General features: G+C 47.8%; 1 protein-coding gene across 4 annotated transcripts in view; it reads right to left on the bottom strand.

The window, feature by feature from the left end:
• The window catches only part of REXO5 (RNA exonuclease 5), a 1375618-nt gene that overhangs the window by 785260 nt on the left and 564802 nt on the right, over positions 1-25556 (bottom strand). For all 4 annotated transcript variants that reach the window (XM_069647648.1, XM_069647652.1, XM_069647650.1 and 1 more), the window contains 2 exons: positions 17896-18034; positions 17676-17770 (listed from right to left, as the gene is read on the bottom strand). In XM_069647648.1, coding sequence (XP_069503749.1) covers positions 17676-17770; positions 17896-18034 — 234 coding nt within the window. The remainder of the gene's footprint in view (positions 1-17675; positions 17771-17895; positions 18035-25556) is intronic.

Raw genomic sequence — 25556 nt, 5'->3', positions numbered from 1 at the left:
GCTGCCAGGAAACCGGCTCGGGCCGATGCGTCCGAGGAGGGGACCAACCACAATGCCTTCAAGGTGCTGAGTCATAAGGTCGAGCTTCTGTGCCTCCAGGTAGCGCAGGGCACCGGTGTGGTCCGCTAGGCACTGGATGAACTTCCTTTTTTCAGTTTTCTTCAATTTATGCGCTAAGAGGCGGTTTGCCTTGTTGCTATTAAGGTAATAAAATTGTTTGGTATATTGTAGGGCACTGGCCGCCGGTCTGCTTGGTGCATTTCTAGTTCAGCCTTGGGTCACTTGAGATTACGGCCTGTGGCTCTGGCCGGATGCTTTTTGAAGCTGCCTTCCAGCTCTATCACTTTCCTCTCCAGGTTGGTTTGGTGTAGTTGGTTCAAACGGCAGAGCCCTGCTGTGGCATTCATGGCCAACCCACGGATCACCGGCTTCATTGCGTCCCACGTGGTCGCTCGGGAGACATCCGAGGTGGCGTTCTCCTGGAAGTAGTTCACCAGCGATTCCTCTAGTACGGCCTTGATGGCTGTGTCCGCAAGGATGTGGCCTTGGAATCTCCAGGGCCTGAGGTGCGGTTCCGGAAGCCCCTGAGTGCGGAGGTTCAAGGTCACTGGCGCGTGGTCCGAGATGGTGATGTGTCCTATGTCGATACCCTCCACGCAGGGGGCCAAAGAGCTGGAGGCCAGCATCAGGTCAATCCTCGAGTAGCCCCTGTGTATGTGCGACAGGTGCGTGTAGTCCCTTGCACCCTGGTTGAGGAAACTCCAGATGTCAAGGGTTTCTGTCTCCCTTAGGAATTCGGCCATGGCTAGGGCGTTAATGAAGTCCTCCCTCGGGGGCGGGAGGGTTTTGTCCAAGTTGGGGTCTGGTTACAGGTTGAAATCCCCCCGGATGAGCAATTGACCTCTGGCAAAGGCCGCTATATTCGGCAGGAGCCTGCGAAGGAACAGGCCTTGATCCTTTTTGGGGTTGTAGATGGCGACCAGGGTTATCGGAAGCTCAACCAGTAGGCCCCTAAGAAGCAGGAATCTGCCCTCCGGGTCCTTTTTAAGGGAAAGTTGAGTTAAGGGCAGACTCCCACTAATGAGGATAGCCACCCCTCTTTTTTTTTGTTTTGCTGAGGTGAAAAATCGTCTAGGGTAGCTTCGGAAATTGATGCGCTTCTCATCAGGCTCTACGAGGTGCGTTTCCTGGAGGAACCCAATGTCCGATCCCAGGCGGGTTAATTTTTGCTCCACAAGTTTCCGTTTCCTAGGTGCGTTAAGGCCCCATACGTTCCAGGTTGTCACTTTAATGGTTTGTTCCGGGGTCCCATCTGAGGCATCCGTGGAGAAGAGTTCTGTCGCCTTCCGCCGCGTCGAGTCCCACGGACCCTTTTTGGTTAGTCCTTTTTCTGGAGAGCTTGCCCCCCTCCTCCCCATCCCCTGAATGAACGACCAGGTCAGCCTGGGATCAGTGGGGGCAGGCGACCGGTCCAACACACCAAAAACAGTGGGAGGCAACGGTACCTCCTTTGTAACTGGTGAAACTGTTCAGGGATGTTACGGAGAGGGACCCCTGGGAGTACCCCTCCAGCTGGCCAACGGGCCACGGTGGGGCGTTTAGGGGCCTCCATGGTCAGAGAGAATTACGAGGCCTGAGGAGTTGGGCCGTTCCTGATGGGCCAGCCCCCGTGGGTGTTGAGACATCCGGGCTAAGGACCGCTAGGCTCCTGTATGAGATCTCCGGCTGACGCGAGGGCCCGAGACGGGAGGGGGTTGCGGGCCGGTGGGCTGCCCGATCTGGAACGACAGTTCATGTTCTTAGCCATTGTTCTTATTTTTGGCAAGGGGACCGCGCGGTCTGTGTCGTCTCTCGACTCGGGTCCAGGACTTTAGGGGCTCCCGCGGGCCCCCATCCGAGGAGCAGGGAGGATCGTTGACTGTGCCAGGCGACTCCTCCGGGTTCATGAAATTCGCTGCTTCTCTGGGGATGAGGATGTGACAGGTTTTGCCCTCCCACGTGAAGGAGAGGGAGGTGGGGTACCCCCAGCCGTATTCGGTCTTCCTCTCACGGAGCCAGTCAGCCAGTGGTTTTAGGGCTTTTCTCTTTGCCAAGGTGACAGCCACTAGTCCTGGTATAGGGAGATAACCACGTCCCGGAAGAGTATTCGGGGGGTGTTTCTAGCCTCGCGCATAATTTCTTCTTTGGTTTTAAAGAAATGCACCCTCACTAGGACATCTGGGGGAGGTGTTACTTTGCCTGGCCCTGGTCCTGTGGAGTCTGTCGAGCTCCAGGGGGGCCCCATCTGGAACGGTCAGGATGAAGCGTAGGAGGTCGTTGACATAGGGCCCCAGTTCTGCATCGGAGATTGTGGGGGGAATCCCCCTCAGGCGGATGTTGTTGCGCCTGGATCTGTTCTCGGAGTCCTCCTGTTTCAACACCAGGGCCTCGCACCTGGCCTCAAGCGCTGCAATTCGGTCCATTGACTCGCCAATTTCAAAGTTTTGCTCGAATAGGGTGGTTTCAATTTCTTCCGTTTTTGCCTCAATTTCGCCTACCATTTTGTCCAGGGTAGAGATCTTGCCTTTCAGTTCCTCAGTGCCTTTTTGGTATTCTCTGGTGATCGCCACGAGGAGGTCCTGAAGGTCTCTTTTTATTACCCCTTGCGCCGTTTGCTCGGGGCTGTTATCCCTCTGGGGCTCCGGGTTGGGTTCCTCTGGGCGCTCCCCCCGCTTGGGCTTCTCCGTTGTGGCCGACATGAACAGGGCAGAAATGTCTGCTTGCTTCGGGGGTCTGGTGTTCCTAGATATAGTGAGATATGTGCCGCTAGGCCTCTGGATGTGGCCCCACCAGAACGATCGGTAGATGAGGGCTGATGTCCAGGTTTCCGCCCGTGTTGGTAAAGGCGGCGGCATGTCGGTGGGTGTGTTGATGGACCAGGTGGAGTCAGGCCTGTTGGGTTGCGAGGGGGTCCCATGATATAAGTAGGGCGGGGGAGCCCCGGGGTCACGTGCTGTGTTGCTGAGGAGGAGGCCCCCAGAGTGTAGCGCCGTCGGCTCAGGGCAACTGATCTTGCGCCCTTAGGGGCCGGCGAGAGGAGGCCGGGGGGTCCATGGGCTGTAGGTGGCAGGTGATATAGTTCCCAGGAGCGACTCGTAATATTCAGAGCATAGCAGGAGCCAGGGCCGGCAGTCAGCAGGAGATTTCCCCCTGGGTGGCAGGGGGCCACGTCAGGGTAGGTTGCCGCACCCCGTGTCCGGAGGATTCAGCAGATCTTCTTGGTCCCGTGCCCTCTCGGGCAGGAGGAGGGACCGGAAGCTGGGCTATGCACCCCCCAGGTGCTGGTGAAGGAGCTTGGAGGGATCCAAGACCTGGGGGGAGAAGAGTGCAAGGGGCCCTCCTCCAAACGCTGTGGTGCCAAGTGCCAATTTCAATCCCCCTACTGGGTCGGGGGGCAGGATGCAGGAGCGGGGCTCGGAACCCCTGGAGCAGCTAGTCCAGGTGTGCCCGTTCAGGGGCGTGCCTCATTGCTTCTCCGGCTGGGCGCATCGGACAGCAGAGCAACTCCAGAGCTGCGGGAGCCCACGGGAGGCCCCACCCCCAGCACGCCCCTCCGCAAACGGGGCCGTCGAACCTTCCAGGCTCACCTCGCCAGATGACAAGCCGGGCAGCGGGGAGGGGAGGCGCGCCCCAGTCCGGTGCCGAAATCTTCACCTCCCGCTGGCAACGATGGGGGAAGCATTCGCAGGCACCTCTCAAGCCGCACACCGGGGACCCACTTCACCGGGTCCAGAAGCCGCCTCCCTCCGCATCGGGGCACCCCGCCCCCGCGGGAGCCAGTGGAGCCTGGAAAGGGCAAAGATGTCTCAGGGGAGGAGGCTCTACCCCTGCGCCTCACACTCCCCGGTGCCGGCCAGCGCCTCCCACGCCGCGCTCCGGGTTTGGCCTGCGATGGGGGCCAATCGCCGTGTGGAGGGAGAAGTCATTGCGGGCCGCGGGAATGGGGCAGCGACCTAGGAGGGTTTCAGGAAAGCGGGGGACCAACCAGGATATCGCCGGGGCCAGCACTCCATGCGGCGGCTGGGGAGCATCATACACTATGCAGTGCCCGCCAATTTGGAGCAGAGCCGCTGAGATCTCCCCAGGCCCTCAGCAGCTGCAGATTATCTTGGGATCCCGTTGTTCTCGCCAGCTGCGAGTCGGCCACCACGGGCAGTAACCCCCCCCGGAACTGGGGGCACCATCAGGTAAGATTGAAATTTCAGCTTCACCGGGTCATTTTCATGCTGGCGTGTGGACGCGGTCAGGAGCTCTCAGAGAGCTAGACCAGCCATCTTGGCGCCAAGCCACACCCTCCCACGAAACAGCATTTTTATGCTAAAGGCAACAAAGCCAACAAGCTCTTAGTGGCAAAAACTGTGCAGAATGGCCACATGTAATTTTATCACAGCTCTGAGAGACCAAGAAGGTTTCAAACTACTGTAGAGCCTGAGAAAATAAAGAAAATGGGCAGCAGTAGCCAAACTCCCGGGAGACCCTGAGCAGAGAGCAACAATTATATCTGCAGCAAAACTCCCAAAAATCTCTAAGGAAACCTAGGAGGCCCTGGAAACACTGATAAGAGAGCAAGAGGTAGCACATGAAATCCGCTAGCTCCCAAATTCTAAGGCCCCATGCCCAGACAGCCTCACTAGTAGGTTTTACAAGACATTCACTCACATAATAACTCCTCCTAAGCAAGTTATATGATTCCTTCCTGAGAAATGAGGTAGTGACAGTCTATGGCTGAATCGATGACAACATTGCTCCTAAAGCTGGGGAAAAACCCTGAGGAGTGCACAGCATATCGGCTGATTGAGCCGCTAAATGTCATTGCAAGATCTGCAGTAATATTATCTCATCCAGACTGATGGCGGTCCTCTTGTTGCCCATTGACTGCGACCAAACAGGCTTCATCATAGACAGTGGGGTGCACAACAATATCGGGAGTGTAGTTGATCTTACAGCGGTTGGCTCCCAACGATCAAATCGGTTTACGATCCTCTCATTAGATGCGCATAGGGCGTTTGATCGTATAAGCTGGGAATATCTTGAAACCCTACTTAATGCATTAGGGTTTTGTCCCAACATCTCCAGATACATAATGGCCAATTTTTAAATCCCCAAAACTGAAGTAATGGTCAACGGGCAATTCACATGGAACTGTTGGCCCACCAGATTAGTTTTAACCCCAGAATCCAGGGAATCATGCATAACAATTCTTTACGTAAAGTGGCATTTTATGCCAACGATATTCTGTTTTCTCCGGGACCCGCAAGCGTCTCTGCCGGAATTGCTAACCACACAAGAGGACTTTCATATAAATAACAAATCCATCAAACTCAGAATTTACGGATCCCCTGAAACTCCTAGGGCCCCGAACCATAGGTTCTTGTTTAAGTGGGGAGAGAAAGAGATAAAATATTTGGGGGTAATAATCACCCCTACATACCATACCCTTATGAAAGCCAATGTTCCTGGGTTGTAGAAGGAGGTCAAGGATAAATTAGCAAGTTGGGTCATACAGGAGATTTCCTGGTTGGGTCGAATACAAGCAGTGCAGATGACACTTCTTTTGAAGGCCAGATCCCGGGTAAAGATGTAGTAGAGCATCAAAGGGTGATAGAGAAGAACAAGTTACTTACCAACTGTAACGTTCTTTCGACTGGATGTTCCTCCCACGTATTCCTCATCTTATGATAATTTGTTATCGCCAGCTTCGCTGCTTCGGAAAAACATTTTTCGGCAGATGGCACTGTGCTCGAGGTCGTGGCGTCGATTGTCCCTCGACGGGCTCTGTACCTTGTCGATGTCACTGATGGTATAAATGGCTCGAGACGCACCCGTTGGCTTCAGTTCTGATTTTACGTTGAAATACTGGAGGAACACCCAGGCGTGCCTCATGACTGATGCACTCTTCGTGAGAGGAAAGTGTAAGAAAATGCAAACTGTACTGCAGGGCAGGTTGCGAGGGGTGATGAGGAATACGTGGGAGGAACATCCAGTCGAAAGAACGTTACAGTTGGTAAGTAACTTGTTCTTCGAATGGATTGTGTCCTCCCACGTATTCCTCATCTTGTGATAGGCTCCATTAGCAGTAGCAATTTTGGAGGTGGGAGTACTAGATAGTGTTTTCATGGACGGAATGAAGTACCGCCTTGGCAAATAACCCCTCATTGGAGGAGGCAGCATCTAAGCAATAATGCTTGATGAAAGTATGCATCGATTTCCATGTTGCAGCTGAACAAATATCTGCTGCAGGAACTCCCCTCTTCAGAGCCGCAGAAGTAGCCATCCCACTAGTAGAATGGGCTCGCAGCCCATCTGGGGGGTCCTTTCCTGCCATTCTGTAGCATTCAACTATGGCCAGAATGATCCAGCGGGATATGGTTTGTTTTGTCACCGATAATCCCAATTTATGACCTGTATAACCTACAAAGAGTTGGTCATCTTGATGTAATTTTGATATTCTTGAAATGTAAAAACTGAGAGCCCTTTTGGGGTCTAGTCTATGCAGTCTCTCCTCTTCTTTGCCCAAATGAGGAGGAGGATAGAATGTTGGTAATATGCTTATTTGTGACAAATGGAAGTCATAAACTACTTTTGGTAAAAAGGAAGGTTCAACTTTAAGAACTACCTTGTCCCTGTAAAAAGTAGTATATGGAGGTTTACATGAGAGAGCCTGTAGTTCACTAACCCTGCGGGCTGATGTTAAGGCCACAAGAAGGGCAGTTTTTAATGTTAGAAGCCTCAAAGGACAAGAGTGTAGAGGCTCAAAAGGTATACAAGTTAGAAACTTAAGTACTAGATTTAAATCCAAAGTTGGGACATGAAAAGGTACTGGAGGGTATACGTTAGTAAGCCCTTTCAGGAATTGAATGATTAATGGAATTTTGAAGTAGGAAACCTCTTCCGAGGAGTGCTTGAAAATGGACAAAGCAGCAAGATATCCTTTAATTGTTCCAATCTAGAGCCCCAGATTGGCTAGATGTAATAGGAAAGAAAGCACCATTGGGGTGCCACATTGAAAAGGATCCACATCCTTATCTTTGCACCAGTTACTGAGCTTGTTCCAACGACACCGGTACAAAGATTTCGTTGCTGGCCTTCTGGCCGAAAGCAAAATCTCCATAACGTCATCCAGAAGATCCCAATCCTTGGATCTCAACCTCTCAGAAACCATGTGTGAAGGTTGAGTGTTTTGTCCTCTGGATGGAGAACCTGACCTTCCTCTTGCGAGAGAAGATCCTCTCTTTGCGGAAGACGTATTGAAGGGCAGATGGACATGTCCAGAAGGTCCGGGTACCACGTCCTCCTGGCCCAATCCGGGGCAATTAGGACCATGGTGTTCCTGAACTTTCTCAACCTCCTGATTACTTGAGGAAACGCGTACAGAAGTGGGAACTTCCACTCCACTACGAACGCGTCTCCTAGAGCTCCTCTCAGAGGAAATTCCCTTGAGCAGTACTGTTTGCACTTCCTGTTGATCGCGGTAGCGAACAGATCCACTTGAGCGGTTCCCCAAAGGGCAAAGATCTCCAGAAGGACTTACTGAGCTAGCTCCCACTCGTGGGAGGCTGTACTCTGCCTGCTCAGAGCGTCTGCCGCTGTGTTCTGCTCTCCGGCTAGGTGAACTGCCGATAGAGAGATTCCTTCTCCTATTGCCCAGAACCAGAATTGCATTGCCTCTCTGCACAGTGGTAGTGACCCTACTCCTCCTCTCTTGTTGAGGTAGTACATGGCCTCTGTGTTGTCCGTCATTATCAGGACATTCTTTCCATATACAGAGGGCAGGAAGGCCTTCAGCGCTAGTCTGATTGCCCTCAGACCCAATAGGTTGATGTGTAGTTTGGACTCCGATGGAGACCAACGACCGCAGATTGTCAGATCGTTGGTGTGTGCTCCCCACCCCGTGAGCGAGGCATCCGTTACTACTGTTATCTCCGGCCATGGTTGCTAAAAAGATTCTCCTTTGAGGATGTTGTCGTTGCAAGCCCACCATAGTAGATCCTGAGCAACTGCGCTCGGGACTTGCAGAAGATCCAACATATTCCCTGAGAACTGGGACCACTGAGTTCTGAGTGCCCATTGAAGGGATCTCATTCTCAATCTGGCCTCTGGTACTAGGAAAATGCAGGACGCCATGAGGCCGAGCAACCTCAGAAAATCGAAGGCTGGCAGATGCTGGGCATTCTGGAACTTTGTTACCATCTGCAGAATGTGGAGAGCTCTCACCTCGGGAGGCAAGGCTTTTTCCAGAGGAAGTATCCACGACTGCTCCGATAAACTGGAGCTTTTGGGATGGTACCATGTGGGACTTGAAATTGAGGGAGAAGCCCAATTTGTGAAGGAAGTGGCAGGTGATCGAAAGATGTTCCTGAGCTTGTTCGGGAGAACATGCTCTGATCAACCAATCGTCCAGGTAGGGGTAGACATGAAACCCCCTCTCTTGAGACTCGCTGCCACCACCGCCATTAGTTTGGTGAAAACCATTGGGGCGGAGGTTAACCCGAATGGCCGAACTTGAAACTGATAGTGAGAATTGCCAATCGCAAACCTCAGGTACTTTCTGTGCTTGAGATGGATTGGCACATGAAAGTAAGCATCCTGAAGGCCCAATGATACCAACCAGTCTTGGAGTTGGAGTGCCTGAAGGTTCTGAGAAAGGGTCACCATCTTGAACTTGTCCTTCCTGAGGAACTTGTTCAAGTTTCTTAAGTCCAAGATGGGTCTCAATCCTCCGTCCTTTTTTGGGATGAGAAAGTATGGGGAGTACCAACCCTTGTTCCTCTCCGCTACAGGTACCTGTTCTATAGCACCTTTCTCCAGCAGGGTTAACATTTCCTGCAACAGGAGCGGATCTGGAATTTTGACAGAGTTGGTTCCCAGTGGATGGTTCGGAGGCCTTTTTAGGAAGGGGAGACAGTAACCTTGAGCAACTGTTTCCAGTGCCCAAGCATCTGAGGTAATGCCCCGCCATTCTTTCAGATGCTGAGAGATCCTGCCTCCCACTGGGGTTTTGTGTAACAAGGTCTCCGAGTGATTTGGAGGCGGCAGCAGGAGCAGCTGAGGGCAAAGATGCCGATCCTGATGCTGGTTTCGCACCTCTTCCTCGTCCACCACGAGGGACATTTCTTTTGCCTCTTTGAAAAGCCTGTCCTCTTCCCCTACCAAAAGAGGAGTAGTACCGAAAAGAACGACCCCTCCAGGAAGATGAGCCGGAATAGGGTTCCTGAGGCTGACACATGGAGGTGCTAAGAGATTTAGCTGCCGCTTTTGAGGTCTGAAGTTTTTCTAGGCTTTCATCAGCCTTACTACCAAACAGCCTCGAGCCAAAGTCTCGCCTGCACATCTGGTGCCAACCCTGACTTCCTCAACCACGCAAATCTGTGTAATACAGTGCTGGAAGCCATGGATCTGCTGATACTATCAGCATTATCCAGTCCAGATTGGAGGCATTCACCCATTGCCTCCTTCCCGTCTTTGACAATATTTAGGAAGCCTTCCCTTTCCTTGCCTTCCGGAATATGATCAGCCGGCCGCCGCCAAAATGCAGTCGCAAAGGGTATGGGTAAACCTGGCCAGGGTACACGTGACATTGGTTGGCTTAAGAGCCATACTACCTGACGTAAAAACTTTACTGCCCCAAGCATCAACTTTTTCATCCTCTCTATCCGGGGGAGATAGTAGGATATGCAGTCTGTCTTGAAGTAGATGCTGCTTGAATAACCAGACTTTCTGGAGTGGGATGTCTATTTAAATATTCAGGATCAGAACTAGCTGGTCTATATTTTTGGGGAAAATTACTGTTTACAGCTGCAATATTTTCAGGATTTTCCCAATTCTTCTCCACTGTTCTCTGAAGTGCCGTATGTAAGAGGAGAACTGGATCCTTCTGAGGACCTCGAACAATTATGTCCGTCATATCGTCCTGTTCAAAAGTGGGTGAGGTTCTACCCCAACCTATATATTCACTATAAATCACTCTATTCATCAGACTCCTGTACCCTGAATCTGCATGTTCTGCAGGGTCAGGTCTAGCAAACTAATTCCAGTGACATGTCAATGCCACTAGCAGAATGCAGAGTCTCGCACAGGTCTCTCATCTAAAAAAGTCTGATCTTGGTAATGGAGTAAATCTCCTCTCTTCCTTCTGAGTTTTCGTCAAAGGAATGGAAAGATTCTTCAAAGGTGTCGAAGGAATCTTCGACGACCCCGATGAAGGCTTCGACACAGGTGTTGAAGACGCTTTTGGCTTCGATGACGAAGCTGCCGGCGCTGATGGCGTTGATGAAGTCATGGAAGTTTTCGATGACTTCTGTTTATGTGGTATCAGAGAGGTACTCTACTTTCGATGAGTCTTCGACGACTTGGCATCGACTCGTGTTTTTCGAGTATCCTCCATAGTACTGGGTTTTACCACAGTAGTTCCCGACTTCCCTTTGTCGTCCAATGGAGCGACAGGGGTACGGCTCTTCTGAGGTTTCTTTGAGGGGGTCGAGAACGCATTCTCAAATACCTCCATCATCTTCTTTCGAAATTCCTCCCATTTTCTAGGGGAATCCGACTTTGTCGGGCATCGTGCCACTTCGGTCGATGAATCGGAAGATGACGAAGGAGATCTATGTCTCCTTTTCACTCTCTTAGAAGAGGAAGATGAAGAGCGCCTCGATCTACTACGAGATCGAGATCTCTTTGTCTATGACGATCCGATTCTTTCGAATCGCTCGATTTTTTATGTCTTTTAGCCAAAGCCTTTGAGGAGGCCTTGGAAGCTTCTCTCCCCACCGCCAGTTTACCTTTCCTCTCACAAGGGGCCTTTCTCTGTCACTGACAGGAGCCACAGTCGCCGGTTTGATGATTAGAAGCGAGGCACCAGAGAAAAACGCGGTGAGGATCTGTGATCGACATCTTCCATTCGCAGTCGATACACTTTTTAAATCCGGTGTTGAAGGTGTTGAAGAAGACGACATTTTCAGTAGAAAATTTCAAAGCGCGCCGTTCGGAAGTGAAGCAATCGGAAAAAAGGAACTGAAGCCAACGGGTGCGGCTCGAGCCATTTATACCATCAGTGACGTCAAGGTACGGAGCCCGTCGAGGGACAATCGACGCCACGACCTCGAGTACAGAACCCTCTGGCGAAATTTTTTTTTCTGAAGCAGCGAAGCTGCCGATAGCGAATTATCATAAGATGAGGAATACGTGGGAGGACACAATCCATTCGAAATGTATATGGGCCCATAAACCCCCAAGAGTCCCACTGAAGGTCCTAACTAGCTCAAAAGGATTCTGGTGATTGAATGTCCCTCCGGTCCATAGATACTTTTTGGTGGCCAAAATAGCCCCAATGTTACACTGGCCAGGGACGATGAGACCCAAAATGGAAAGAGATTGAATCTGCACATGTGGATTCACCGCTCTCCCTTTTCCCCTTCCTTACGAAAGAAGCCAGACAAACTAGGGGAGGGCTCCTAGCTACAACTAACTGCACCCCAAAACATTGGTATATAGCAGATTGCCTATTGGGATTCAAGACAGGGATGGGCCCCCTCTCGCCGGTTACACAAAACCCGAATTGTCCCTGGGATTGAACCAGAGAGCTTTCATAAACTGGGAGAGACAGGGTCCCTTAACACTTGGGGAGCTATATAGGGATGGCCACCCTCTAACGTCTAATGAGTGTATGAGGAATTCTCCTTCCAGAGATGGAACACTTCCGCTACACGCAAATCAGACACTGGATATCCAATGGTGAAGTGAAACGGGCGGGAACCAGGGACCCTACGAGTTTGGAACTCATGATACAGGAAAGGGTGAGGGCAAAAAAGATCTCCAATTGCTATAGACTCTTCGAAAAAGTGGTTGAGGGGAGGAGCTCGCATACATGCTCAAATGGGAGCAAGAGCTAGGGATGGACATACCATGGTAACACATCTGCACAAGACTGCGCCAAAGCTGCAAGTGAACACGGATAAAAGAAAGGGCCCTTAACCCCTTAAAGTGCCAAGGACGAGGTATCTCGTCCTTGGGATTACCTCCCTGTTGCCAAGGACGAGATAGCTCGTCCTTGGCACTTAAGGGGTTAAATTATGCTACCAGGTGTTAGGGGGTGCTTGTGAGCCAGAGCAAGATGGCAGTCACCAAGTGAAGCTCTCTGTGAAGTGATAGGCCTGGCTTTTAAGGTGCCGTTGGACCGGAGCAAGGGGGCGCGAAAATCTCACTGTACTCTTTATCCAAAATCTGAAAGGATCTGTCACCCGGAGCCCGAGCCAGAGGTGTAGAGGGCCAACGACTGAGTGACATGGGGCTGTGGGGGTGCACTGTAAGTGCATGCTGCGGGGTCGAGAGGAGAGCGGCAGGTATACTGCAGTGCCTGAAGGATGCGGGCAGCTCTCCTCTGCAGGCTTGGTGAGGGACGTTTCCCTCCCGTGTGGCACTCTCACTAGAGCCCCGGTATTGGAGCCACTGTCTTGGTCGAGGATCGGGGCGCCAAGGCCTCTGCAGCTGCTAGGAGCATTCAGAGACAATTACGAGTGGACCCCTTCGCTTCACCTGAATGAGGGTCGACACTCCGGAGTACAGTGGAATCGACCAGAGAGTTGATGGCGACACTGCGACTGTCGTAGTGAACGGTTTGCAGCCTTTTGGAGAGCCCCAGATTGCTGTGAGTAGTGGGGCCAGTGTGGAAGTGCAGGGATACAGCACAGAGCAGTTGGGCCAGTACGACCATCTTATCTTGACCTTTCTTGCCCCTGGTTTGCTGTCTGTTGTGGAGACTGTGGTGGAAAGGCAGGGTCTTGACTGTTATGGCGAACTAGCACAGCGACCAGTTGTGGAACAGAAAGACAAAGACATTGCATCTGGAAAGGGGAAGAGGAAAAGTACCATTGAAGATACTGACTTTTTAACCCCCCCCCCAAGGTGGGCAGGGAAATTTTGAGAGGCCGCGCCACAGGGCCCCATCATTGCAGCGCTGGGGTGCATAGAACAGTCTATGTCGCATCTGGAGGAAAAACAAAAAAGTTGACTGAGAAGGTGGCTCAATTAGAGACAAGGATCTCCACACTGGAGTTGAAGACCACTGAGTTAGACAAGCAGTGCGCGCAGGCCCTCCCTCTGGTCCAGAAGCTGGGGTGTGAAATGGAGTCGGTGGTGAATGGTTTTAAGGCGAGAGATAGCAGAATTTAATTTCTGGAAAATGCACTGCAGGCCGCACAACTCTGCGTTATCGGTCGCCCAGGGGGTGCAGAGGATGAAGACCCCACGGGCTTTGTGTCAACATGGCTACCTGAGTAACTCAATCTCGATGTGGAGGAAGACCCTATCTATGTCACCAGGTGCTATAGGTTAAAATCAGCAGGGACCAAAGCAGACCAGGGGCCAGAAGTGGGCCCCATGCTGTTGGTGTGCCCGAGTGATTCACATGATAGAGACAGGATCCTGTCTCTATGAAAGCGGCAGCGGCCAGGAAGGCGGTGGTATACCAGGGCCACATGATCTACCTGTTTCCCGATCGCTCTCGAGCCACCGTCAGGAAAAGAAAGCCCTCATTGTCACAAAGAAAGCTTTTCTTGAGCGTGGAGTTAAAGCAGGCCTGCTCCATCCAGCCAAGCTCAGGGTGACCCTGAAGGGGAAGGAGTACCTCTTTTGGGACACAAAAGGGGCAGAGAAACTTTCAAAAACTATACCCACTGTGAAGCCGTCGGAAGGGGATACTGGATGAAGAGTTTGGGGCCAATGGATTACAGAGTCGTTTATCCTGTCCTCATATGTTCTAGATCTCTTCCCACATAATGTGAGTGGTCTCGGTGTATATTGAAGAATGTTACTGCCCACTACTCACCTAGTGTTTGTTTGCTCTGGATTCCTCTACCTTGGATGGTTCCTCATATGGGCTGGTGTCTCCTAGACCAACTTTGGGCGCCACTTGCTCATGGCTTTGGTCGCAAGCATTAAGACACTTGTTCCCCCCCAGACCCTCATACTGAATGTGGACTCTTAAGGTTGCTACCCTATAAGACTCAGCTACTGCACTTGGTCACAGGTGTAGGATATGGGTGCTCCCTACCATTTCTTTTGACTTGTTATTCTATTTTACAAGGTTAAAATAAATAAATATGAAAAAAGTATGCTACCAGTGGTATATTCCTCCGCACAGATTGCATTTCACATCATATAGAATCATTTTTCTTGTATAGGATCAGTCCATCTTCAGTTTCCTTCCCCCCACCCTAACCCCAACTTCAAACAATAACTGTGTCACAAGATTAAAGTTTTTCTTCTTATAGGTGCAGATTCTCCAATTCAAAATGACCTTACAAGTGGTATATCTTGGGTTTCACTGGACATTATACTTTTTCGGCTTCTCATGATCGGTGTCTTCGATCGACGGATTGTTTCAGGGGGGTTTGTCATCTGGTGAGGAGAATAGTCCTTGCACTAGTGAGTTCCACACTGTGATGTCTGTGGAGCTTTCATTTCCGCTTCTTCCTAATGCATCATACCATGTTGCGGTTTCAGCTGTGGTCCATCTTTTTAGATACCTCCACCACACTTCTACTTTTGGTCCATCTTTGGCTTTCCACTTCATTGCTATCTGTCGCTTTGCCAGTGTCCACGAGAGGTCTATCAACTTCTTCATTGCCCTGTTTTTGTTCGGATATTTATATAAGCCGAGAAGGCTAGCTTCGATCGTCCAAGCCTGGCCTATTATCCCATATGTTCGCAGTCACCGTTCTATTTCCTGCCAGGTTTGGATCTGTGGGCAGGACCAGAACATGTGACTCCGCACAGATTGCATAACATCTATCCGCAAATCGCAGATTGCTGCTGGAATAAATGTGGTCAAAGGGGGGACATGGCCTATATGTGGTGGGGTTGCTCGACAATACAAACCTACTGGAAAGAAATTCTGGCAAAAATAAAAGATATTGCAGGCTGTTCATTACCTTCTGAGTCCATTAGTACTGCTATTGGGAGATGTACCAGATGATGACACCAACCCCATGTCGGGGCCAAAGGGAGAACTAATATCCGGTGACAATAACCCGGCCTCGATTCTGGAAAACGAAGGAGGGACCCATAATCTCATGTTGGTGGATTAAGGTGTGGGAGATTATAGCAATGGAAAGAATCTCAGAACTAGTGTCCACCACCATGCCCAAATTTATTCGCACATGGGCACCCCTTCTTGAATACGTGAAAGATAGGAAACCCATGTTACACATGCCACAACTATTGAAAAACCTGACCCTGGATTGAAGGCAACCTTGAGGAAATGGCTGTGAACACGGGGGGGGGTTTATGGCAACCTTGGAGAAGCACATTGAGCTAGGGTTGAGTGAAGCCCAAGAGGTGAGGCTTGGTTGTAGCTAGGCATATGAGGCTCAAACTTTCAATTTTTTTCTCTTACTCTCTAATGTTGGCTTTTCTGGGGCATTGTCACCAGATTCCCAATGGACACAAAAGAGCCATTAACACAACGGTTTTGGGGATTATTGGGGAAGTTTCTGTTGGAGGGGATCCGTTTTAAAAATTGAACTTCGAATGTAACTTGCAATTTATAGTTGCTAATGTTTTTTTTATACTTCTATATACATGCGGAAAGTGCAACAGAAATAAAGATTATAAAAAAGAAAAATATATATATTTTTTGAATGCTGGAATCTTTCCTGGTTTGATTAAATATTGGGGTACTAGAACAAAAGGCCAACATAAAGTGCATATTACTTAACTAGGCATATTGTTGTTTTGCTAGGCCCTGTCTTGAACAAGCAGACTCAATATGTTCTACAATATTTTTGGTACAGCTATAAAAGGCGCGGAAGGTTATGCTATGTCTGACAACCCAACCTTCTTTTTTCTGTTGTATTAGCCTTTGGATTTGATCCCTTTTTAGGTGTTGCATCATGCTTCATATTTTTTTATTCACTTGTCTCATTTCAAGTATCATTTTTTCATCAAAAAACACATTCCTATCAATCAGGTTGATATTCTTTTCCTTATTTTTCTGGTGTCCCCATTTGCTTGATAGGTGGATAGGGATGGGAATGCTATTCTGCTCAGTATTCATGAACAATGAAGAGGTGATATAAGCAGAGGGGGTGGGTCAATCTTGCCAGTAGTGGCCCGCAGCCCAAGTTAAGGGCCTAGGCGAAGCAACGGTCCCTTAACGCGGGCCGTTATCAGTGGGGGTCAGCTCCCAACCGAGGGTTATATGGTCATTAGCACCCGTGTAGTTTATAAGCGGGTGCTAAGGGTTTTTACCTTTGAGTGCCACGTGGTACTTCTGAAGTCTGTTTTTTTATGTTGATGACCGCAATGTCATCAACAAGGAAACAGACTTCGGAAACTACCCTTAGCACCCCCTCGCACTCCCATATGAACTACACGGGTGCTAAGACACGAGGGAGGGAAGGGAAGAAGGAGCGGGGAAGGGGTTGCTGGCCAGCAGCACTCAGACTGCTCAGAACGCAGGCTTATACCACAGAATACAGCCCACGTTCCGCGCTTCCTGATTGGTCAGCCCTCCCTTTCAGAGTGCTAATAAAAGATCCCATGATGGAGAAGGAAAGATGACTTACTTGTAATCCAGTTCTATATCAAGGGTATCTTCAATAAATTGGTTAACAACCCAACCTCTGCCTCATCGAGTCCAGGAAAAGGGGAGGGAAAATGAAGGAATATCCTTCCTCAGCAACATGCAAAAACATTACTGGCACAGAAAAAGATGTGTTTAAAGGCTGGAAGCTAATGGAAACGGTCAAAATACAAATCAGATTGTGTCCAGGGATCTGATAAACCATAAATATAAACCAGTCTAATTGTTACTATGCTGCATAATGGGAAGCTGCAGCCTGGATGCCTTAAAGTAACAAGAATTGTTTTCATGTTTACCATGAATCTGATCTGTTTGCACGTTTTTCTTTTTCCTGTTTTATGCTGTTAAATTAGCACTGATGTGCTGTTTGAGCATGAAATGGCAAAAAGAAAAGCAATTAAACCAGGTAGGCAAATAAGTATGTATCTTATTATCAAGAGATGTGCTCTCAATTATTCAAAAGTTCCCAGGTGGTGATATTCAGTGAATATTAATGGATTTCCCCAAATATTTACCTTTTCACAAAATAGAATGCTGCTTAAAAGGTCAATGTTAACAGCAAAGATATGGGAAAAAACTTGCTGTTATTGTTTTGGTATGTTGGGATCTAAACATGTACCCATGGCAATGATTTGCATTCAGGATATATATAGTAGCAATCTAAGGCGTCATAAGGTAGAGGCTAGTGACCAGCCTGCTGTAGTTGGTAGTTGCTGATAGGTTGTTAGTTCACAATTAACTTTCTTAATGTAGCTCTATGCAAAACGTGAGGTTAACACATTACACAGCTAAAAGGGTACGACTACAGCACACAATTGAATATGCTTTTAATATAGGACACATCCTGTGGGGTGAAATGTGTGAAGGAGAATTAGCACGCATATAAGCAACATTTTGAGGGTGCCCAAGACTAATGCTATTCATGGAGGCAAAGCTCAAACAAAAGACATAGATCATAAACAGCTATAAAAATGGCGAACAATAATGCAAACCTCAAATATGGTAGCTAAATTCCTCACTTGGAACCACATAATGTACCGCTAAGCAAGAGACATACCCGAGAACAGCTTCAGCTAAGAACTTGAGCTTGAATCTTCCCCCATTTTCTCTGAGATAAAGCAAAGATGTGTCAATAACATTTGGATGTATCATCTGTTGAAAGAAAAGTAAAAATACTGTAATTTAAACATGTCACACATCCCTGATGCAAGACTCACTTTTAGATGGCATGCCCTATGAAGTCTGAAACAGCAGCACATAGCCAAGATGTCTCTCACCTGCAAAGCCTGGAGATCATTGTTTAAAGAGTGACCCACTAGCACAGCATCAGGCGGAAGGAGATCTTTTACCATTGCATGGATGTCCTGGAGTCTGGTTTTCACTGGTTGCAGGATATTTCTTGTGATTCCAGAGAACCTGACATAAGTTAAGGAGAAAAGTAGATGTATTTAATCAAGACTTTTGAATTAATAGAGTTTGCCACAAGGTATACAAACTCATGATATCTGCTGAATTCTATCAATTTTATTAATAAATGAAAAAAGAGTTCAGCAAACAGAGCCAGGACTTTGAACTTCCATTCTTCCCCTGGAAATTGAGGAAACATTGATTTATCTATGATCTGGACATACACTTCCTTTACACCATCATCAGCAGAGACTGCATTTCCAGCCTAGAATGTTTCCCAGCCCTGTAACAAGAACTACTTACTAGGTCATGAAATATACACCTGGTATACGAAGAAGACAACTTCACTGCTAAGCAGGAAGAGCTTCTGCATGTTCAAACGTCACAGCAAGACTCATCCTGCGGTCCAGCTCACATAGCTTACAGGGGCATGCTCACATCACCATGCTCAGAGCACATCTCTGCTCATCATGCACACCACCTTTTAAGGCCTAGTAGCGCAAACCTAACTACAGCTTTGCACCAAGGCATCCCTTCATTTCATGAGCCAGCCATTCACGTTGCAGCAGCATGTCTCTATCATCTGCCTAATATATTTTGCATGCACACAGGCATGCATTTGACACTGTGATAAGAACACCCCACCATATTTAAAGCAAATCTCTCACCTCAAACGCAAAGCAAACACGATTTATGTGAGTCATATGCAAACCATGCACATTGGACCCTCATGCCCAGGCTCTGTCCTCCAACCGTCCAGACATGCCAAAATGGCTATAGCTATAAGGCTACACCAGTTGTAGATGCATGCTATAAAAATGAGAATTAAGTTAACATAACAAGACGTCGGGTAAGTTTCAGAAAACAAGTGCTGCATCACTTACACTGTTTTGACACATGTTAAAATATAAAATACACAATCACTGAAATATGTATTCTTCTTGTGGTGAAACTGTAAAGGTACTATCCGGGCTAAAATTCCTGGGTGAAATGTCAACAAATATATCATGTTAAGGCCATTCTGTAAGCTTCATTTCATTGGGGGGGGGTCATTCTGCTCTCCATGAAAGGTGCTGCAACTGCATTTCTTAAAAAATAAAGGAGCCCAGAGTGCAGATTATGAGACCAATTTTTGCCCAACCTCTGCATGCCAGACTGGAAATAACCTTGCTGTAGTATAGTGAGAGCTTAAACTGAATTATCACCCACACAATGCATTCTTTGATGAGGCAGCCTAGATGAAGGATCTCTCATCCACTCAAGAAAACACAGAGATGGTGTTACTCTACCTTAGCTCCATTAAATGCAGCTTTTATTAGAGCTAGTAATTTCTTTGATATTTTGTATTGCACCAAATGCAAAGAAGATGCTTCAGTGTGCTGAATGCAGAAACCTCCCTATCAAGCTCAATTATAGCTGCTACGGACGGCTGGAGCAAGAGAGTTGGCTACATGAAGAAGCAGAGACACTCACTCCCACTGACACTGCAGTATTGCAAACAACCCTTAGCACCACAGTGGTAATGTCTTTGCAGAAGGGAAAATAGATCTTAAGGGAAAAATATGGATAGTGGCAGGCCAGCCGTCAAGGGATTTCTTAATTCTGTACAAATTATACAAATTCACAGCCCCAAAGTAGGGGCCAAAAGAAGAGAGGATGAGACAAACAGGGCTAGCAGAGAAAGGTTGTTTGTCTCTTGGTGGCAGAATTCCTATTATCTTTACATTCGAGTATTCCTGACTCCTTCAAAATGGTTAGTCTGTCCTTCAAAGAAGCCCAGATGTACATACGCTCTAGGAGGCTTTGCCATCCTATTTATAGGAACCTCTAAAGCATTAACGTTCGTATGAAGGTTTTGGGCAGCAGCAGTAGTGACTGAGCTACTGGAAAATATAAAAATAAAGTACCATTTTATTTTCAGAATACTGCTTGATATTAGAGAGATGGAACTCATCCTTCTACTACGGGAGCATTGATGCTTGAAATAATAGTGCTGAATAATTTATTTTCAGTATTTTAATCAATATTTAAATATCTGCCATTTCAAAGTAGCTCTTGCGACAATTAATGGGATCTCGTTACTTCTCCCCAGTGGGGAACCCTTCCCTGTGAGGCTAGGGAGGTGAGGCTGCTACCCAATATTCCCCCTAGGGATGTCAGAAAGTGGGACCTCACAGGGAGAGACTCCCCTCTTGGGGACAAGGGCTCCCATTCAACTCCCTAGAACCTTTTCCGAGGAGATAACTAGAACATCTAAGAATCAAAACATTCCCTCCAAACCAGTCACTATTTGCTAATGTAATGTTAATCAACCTTCAGCAACGGTTCATACTGTGAAGAAGAAGAATGGGAGAACCATGAAGAGTAATCAGTGGTTGGCAGCCAAGCACACTGAGATGAAGAAAGAACGAGGCATAACGAATACACCCTGGAAAGGGCCCAACACTTCCTCATAAAAACCAAGGCAGTACCAATGAAAGATGTTATCGTCTTCATAGCCTGGGAAGTTCGAACCAGGACAAACAAAGCAGTTGGAGGACGCAGTGGGGTCTGTTGTCGGACAGACACTCAGGACCTGGAGAAGAAAGAAGCACTGAGGAGACAGGGGTTCAGCTTGAATGACGGGAGAAGACCTAGAGGCGGTGGTGTGATCCACTGAGGGTGGACCAAGTGATCCTCTAACAATGCCGAGACTGTAACAGGACTGGCACCTCCAGAGCCGCACGCTGAAGAAGGAAGGAACAGAAGCCCACACAGGTTGTGTCTGCCAGACAAACACGAACTTGCAAGAACAACCAGTGATGCCAGCTTGGTACAAGAGAGATAACAGGAGTGGCGGGAGACAGGTGGCAGGAGAAGGAGCGAGAAGCTAATGAAGAGTACCAAAAGACCAATCATACTCGTCCCAGTGTAAGTGAATGTTAGAAAGTTATTGAAGAGTACCAAGGGATAAATCATAATCTTGCCAGTATAAGTGAATGTTTGAAAGCTAATGAAAAGTAGCAAGGGACCAATCATTCTTGTCCTAATATAGGTTAATATTGGAAAGAGAGTGGAAAATACCATGAAGGCAGTTATACTTGGTTAAAGTTAAATGAAAGTTGGAGAGAGAGAAAGGAGTGGAAAGGGGCCAGTCATCCCCAACAGAAGAACAAGTTACTTACCAACTGGTAATGTTCTTTTGACTGGATGTTCCTCCCAAGTATTCCAATCTTTGATATTCGTATCTCGTCAGCTTTGCTGCTTCGGAAAAATGTTCTAGGCAGAGGGCGCTGTGCATGATGTCCTGGTGTTGATGTCCCTCAAGGGTCGCCGTAGCGTGTCGACGTCACCAGTAGTATAAGCAGCTCATGTCGCGCCCGTTGGCACCAGTTCTGTTTTTTTGTTGTATAAATCGAGGAATCATCCAGGCGTTCCCCAGACTGTAAGCTCTTCAGAAGCGCAGAGTGTAAAACACGTAAATTGTACAGCGGTGTAGGCTGGGAGGGGCGATGAGGAATACGTGGGAGGAACATCCAGTCGAAAGAACGTTACCAGTTGGTAAGTAACTTTTTCTTCGAATGGATTGTGTCCTCCCACGTATTCCTCATCTTTGATAGACTCCCAAAGCAGTGATAATTTTGGAGGTGGGAGTACTATTTAGCCTTATCATGAATGGAATGAAGTACTGCCTTTGCAAAAAGGCCTTCTTGTGAAGAAGAAGAGTCTAAGCAGTAATGTTTAACAAAAGTATGGATTGATGCCCAAGTTGCAGCTGAGCAGATGTCAATTACGGGGACTCCCCTCTGAAGAGCCACAGAAGTTGCCATGCCCCTCGTGGAATGAGCACGAAGCCCTTCCGGTGGTTCCTTTCCAGCTTACCTGTAACACTCCCCAATAGCTAGAGTAATCCAGCAGTATATAGTCTGTTTTGTCACCGCTAATCCCAATTTAGGCCCGGTATAACCCGCTATATAAAAATTCAGAGCCCTTTTTGGGTCTAGTCTATGCAACCTCTCCTCCTCTTTGACTAAATGAGGTGGAGGCTAGAAAGTTGGGAGTGTTATTTTTTGCATCAAGTGAAAGTCAGAAACTACTTTCAGCAAGAAAGATGGTTTAACTCTAAGGATCCTTATGAAAGGTAGTATACAGAGGTTTGCATGAAGGAGCCTGCAACTCACTAACCCTGCAGGCTGATGTTAGTGCCACAAGAAGGGCAGTTTTCAGTGTTAAAAGCCTTAACGGGCAGGAATGTAAAGGCTCAAACGGTATACATGTTAAGAACTTAACAACGAAAGATTCCAAGCCCATGCCGGGACATCAAATGGTACTGGAGGGTACACGTTAGTGAGCCCCTTAAAAAATTGGATAATCAATGGAATCTTTAAATAGGAAACCTTCTCAGAGGAGCGGTTAAAGATTCCAACGACACCGGTACAAAGACTTGGTTGCTGGCCTTCTGGCCGAAAGCAAGATCTCCATTACGGCGCCCGGGAGGTCACAATCCTTATATCTCAGCCGCTCAGAAACCATGCGTGAAGGCGGAGGGTCTTGACCTCTGGATGGAGAACGTATTGGAGGGCAGATGGACATGTCCAGAAGGTCAAGGTACCACGTCCTCCTGGCCCAATCTGGAGCAATTAGGATCATGGTTTTCCTGAACTTTCTCAACCTCCTGATTACTTGAGGAGTCACGGGGACTGGAGGAAATGCGTACAGGAGTAGAAAGTTCCAGTCCACTACGAACGCGTCCCCTAGAACTCCTCTTGAGGGGGGAAATTACCTTGAGCAGTACTGATCACACTTCCGGTTGACACAGGTTGCGAACAAATCCACTGGAGGGGGTATTTGTGTGTCATCCTGTAAAATATATATATTGTCTTTGTTCGCCATCTGTGCACGCTTTCTTTTGGAATGTATGTGAAGCAGCTCATGTTTTCCGTTTGTGCGTCATAACTGGACCTTATGTAAAGCTTGCCATTGTATCCTTGCTGAAAATGCATTCTGGCAGGAAAATGTAATTAAGCATGAGCATCCTGTTTTTGACAAACCATAAGGCCCCATGTTAAAAATTGCTATAAAATGGCCTGAATTTGTAAGCAGGGCAGCTCACTCAGACACTGCACTTGTGGTGCAGTCAGCCCCTTTCACGAAAGAACTTGTTTTCATTTAAATAAATGATTGATGAACTCACTTACTAGTGTGTTTATTTGAAGGAGACCTCTGCCTTGTAATTGTAGCTATTTACAAATTGGTGTCCCTGTGCTGGCTCTGCAGTAGTAGCCATTCGCTTTGAAGCATGCCCCCCATTGAACCCTGTTTTACGATGCTGACACTGGGGCCCCACATCTACCGCAACTTTGATGCAACTTTGATGCACAAACAGCGCTGTCCTAGTTGTTAGACCGGGCTCAGGAAGGGGGAAATAAGGCTGCCCTGCTGGAGGATAAGGAACCAGACAGAGGACGGAGGTCTCCAATGGTGCGGTGAGTTGATTGTATGATATATGATATGATATGGCATTTGTAACGCGCCTATACACAGGTTTTTCAAGGCGCAACGAGGCAGGGAGGGGAGGAACAAGGGGAGACAGACAACGATCCTACGAGGCCAGGTGTCATTCAGATCGCGCAAGTGCAGGGGTGGGGGAGGGGGAAAAGTGCAAGGGTAACGGAAGGGGGGGAAGTGCAGTACAAGGTAAGTGGCAATTACAAGGTATCTGCAGAAGATTTATTGGTGGATGGTAAGCCACATTGGTATCAGTTTTATGGTACGTATTATTTGATCTTGGGAAAGATATATTATTGAAAATGGGTAATGTGTGTGATAGAATTAGTAATGAGAAACCTATGCATGCGCCTGCTGAAGGCACCCCATGTTATCAGATGTTAACTAGTCATGCGCTGGGAGCAATACAGTTTTGCAAAATTTCGGACGAATACACAAAGAAATCTGTGCAGTACCGTTGGTCACAAGCAGGAACATTTTGTTTAAAAACTATTGAGCATTTAGAATTGGTATTATTGAGGAAAAATGTCCCCCCACCCCCTGCTCAGCATGATGCTGTTCCCTAATGGCGAATAGAAGCCATCAAACATAAAATTATGGAAGAAAAGAAATATAGGAAGAAGCAAAAACGCTCTGTAGAACAGAAAGCATGTGAGTTAGACAACCAGGAATTTGAAAAGAAAATAGACATGGAAGACAGAGCGGCTCTCATAAAATACAGTAAAGTTATGTACCCCCTCCTACCAAAAACAGGAAAGGAAACTACCAGTCCTGAAAGTGAGACTGATCAGGATGCAATCATATTAACAGAGAATCTCCTGCGACTGACAATACCTGTCATGTCCCAATCTAAAGTTGGGCCTACTATCCCCTCTAAACCTCCCTCTGCAGTCCAACCCCCACATACTGCCCAATCTGGCACTATGGACCCAAACAGTACTGAAGAGGTGGAAGGAGGGAATTTGACTAGATATCCTGCCTTTTCACAGGTTGAATTTGCAAATTTAGAAAACATTGCACATGATTTATTTAACGACCCAGGCGCAGGGGTTGTGCAGAAGTTATACACCTGCCAAAAGAAGGAATTCCGACAAGTAATGAAAATGCATAGTGATCTTGTTCATCTGTGGTTGAGAAATGAGGCCAAGTGCCAGTGGCCCCAGGGGTTGTATGAAGTCTATCAGAGCCTTAGCACTGAGAAGGATCGGGTGGCCCTGTGGGATAAATACATACAGATAATTAAGGAGGTAACAAAGGTTATGAAAGACTACAATGACCAATAAATAGGGGAAGAACGGGAAAAGGAAAGGAGAAAGCAAGCCCTTAAGGATGCCAAATTAACTGCTGACGATTTAATTGAAAGAATACTTGGTGAAAAGGAGGGAGGCAAGCTGGACTACTGGACGGGAGTATTTGCTACCCATAGCCCGGCTTTCCAGCTGGTGTGTCTGGATGGACTACTGGATAGGATTGGAATGCGAGGAGGGTGAGCAGGAGGATGTTTGTAAGAAGGTGAGAGAATGTAAGGGCGAGTTAGGGAACTATGACCCCAACAGGAAAAAAGAGGACCCCCGTAGTACATGTAGGTTGTTCAAGGGATTTTTAGAAGTGTTTCTCCCAAAAATCCAAACCATGGCACCCTTAAGAGAATGTGCACCTATTGTCGCAGCAAATGCAGACCCAAGCAAGGCCCCCGTGATAACTAAGACATACGTCTATGTACCCCTTACCAAGGCAGAATTATTTAGCATACCAAAGAGCACCCCAGACCCTAGGACTAATGCTGCAGGATACTACAGAGAACTCAGAGCGTTGTTTAAAATGTGCACCTTAACTTTGCAGGACATTGATCATGTAATGTCCGCTGTAACCCCGGCTGATGTATGGGAACCTTTTAGATTGCAAAATCATCCCAGACACACTATTAACTGGGCCACATTAGAACAGCAAGATAAGGACCAGCAACCAACTGACCCCATTCCTGATGAAAAGAAAACTTTAGGGACAAGAATGTTGAAGGCATTGAGTGAGGTATTGCCAGAGG

The sequence above is a fragment of the Ambystoma mexicanum genome, chromosome 2q (assembly GCF_040938575.1).
Source record: "Ambystoma mexicanum isolate Mex_15411 chromosome 2q, UKY_AmexF1_1, whole genome shotgun sequence".
In the NCBI taxonomy this organism is placed as follows: domain Eukaryota; kingdom Metazoa; phylum Chordata; class Amphibia; order Caudata; family Ambystomatidae; genus Ambystoma; species Ambystoma mexicanum.
Note: the sequence above shows the minus strand (reverse complement) of the source record. Positions and strands in the feature narration are given on the sequence as shown.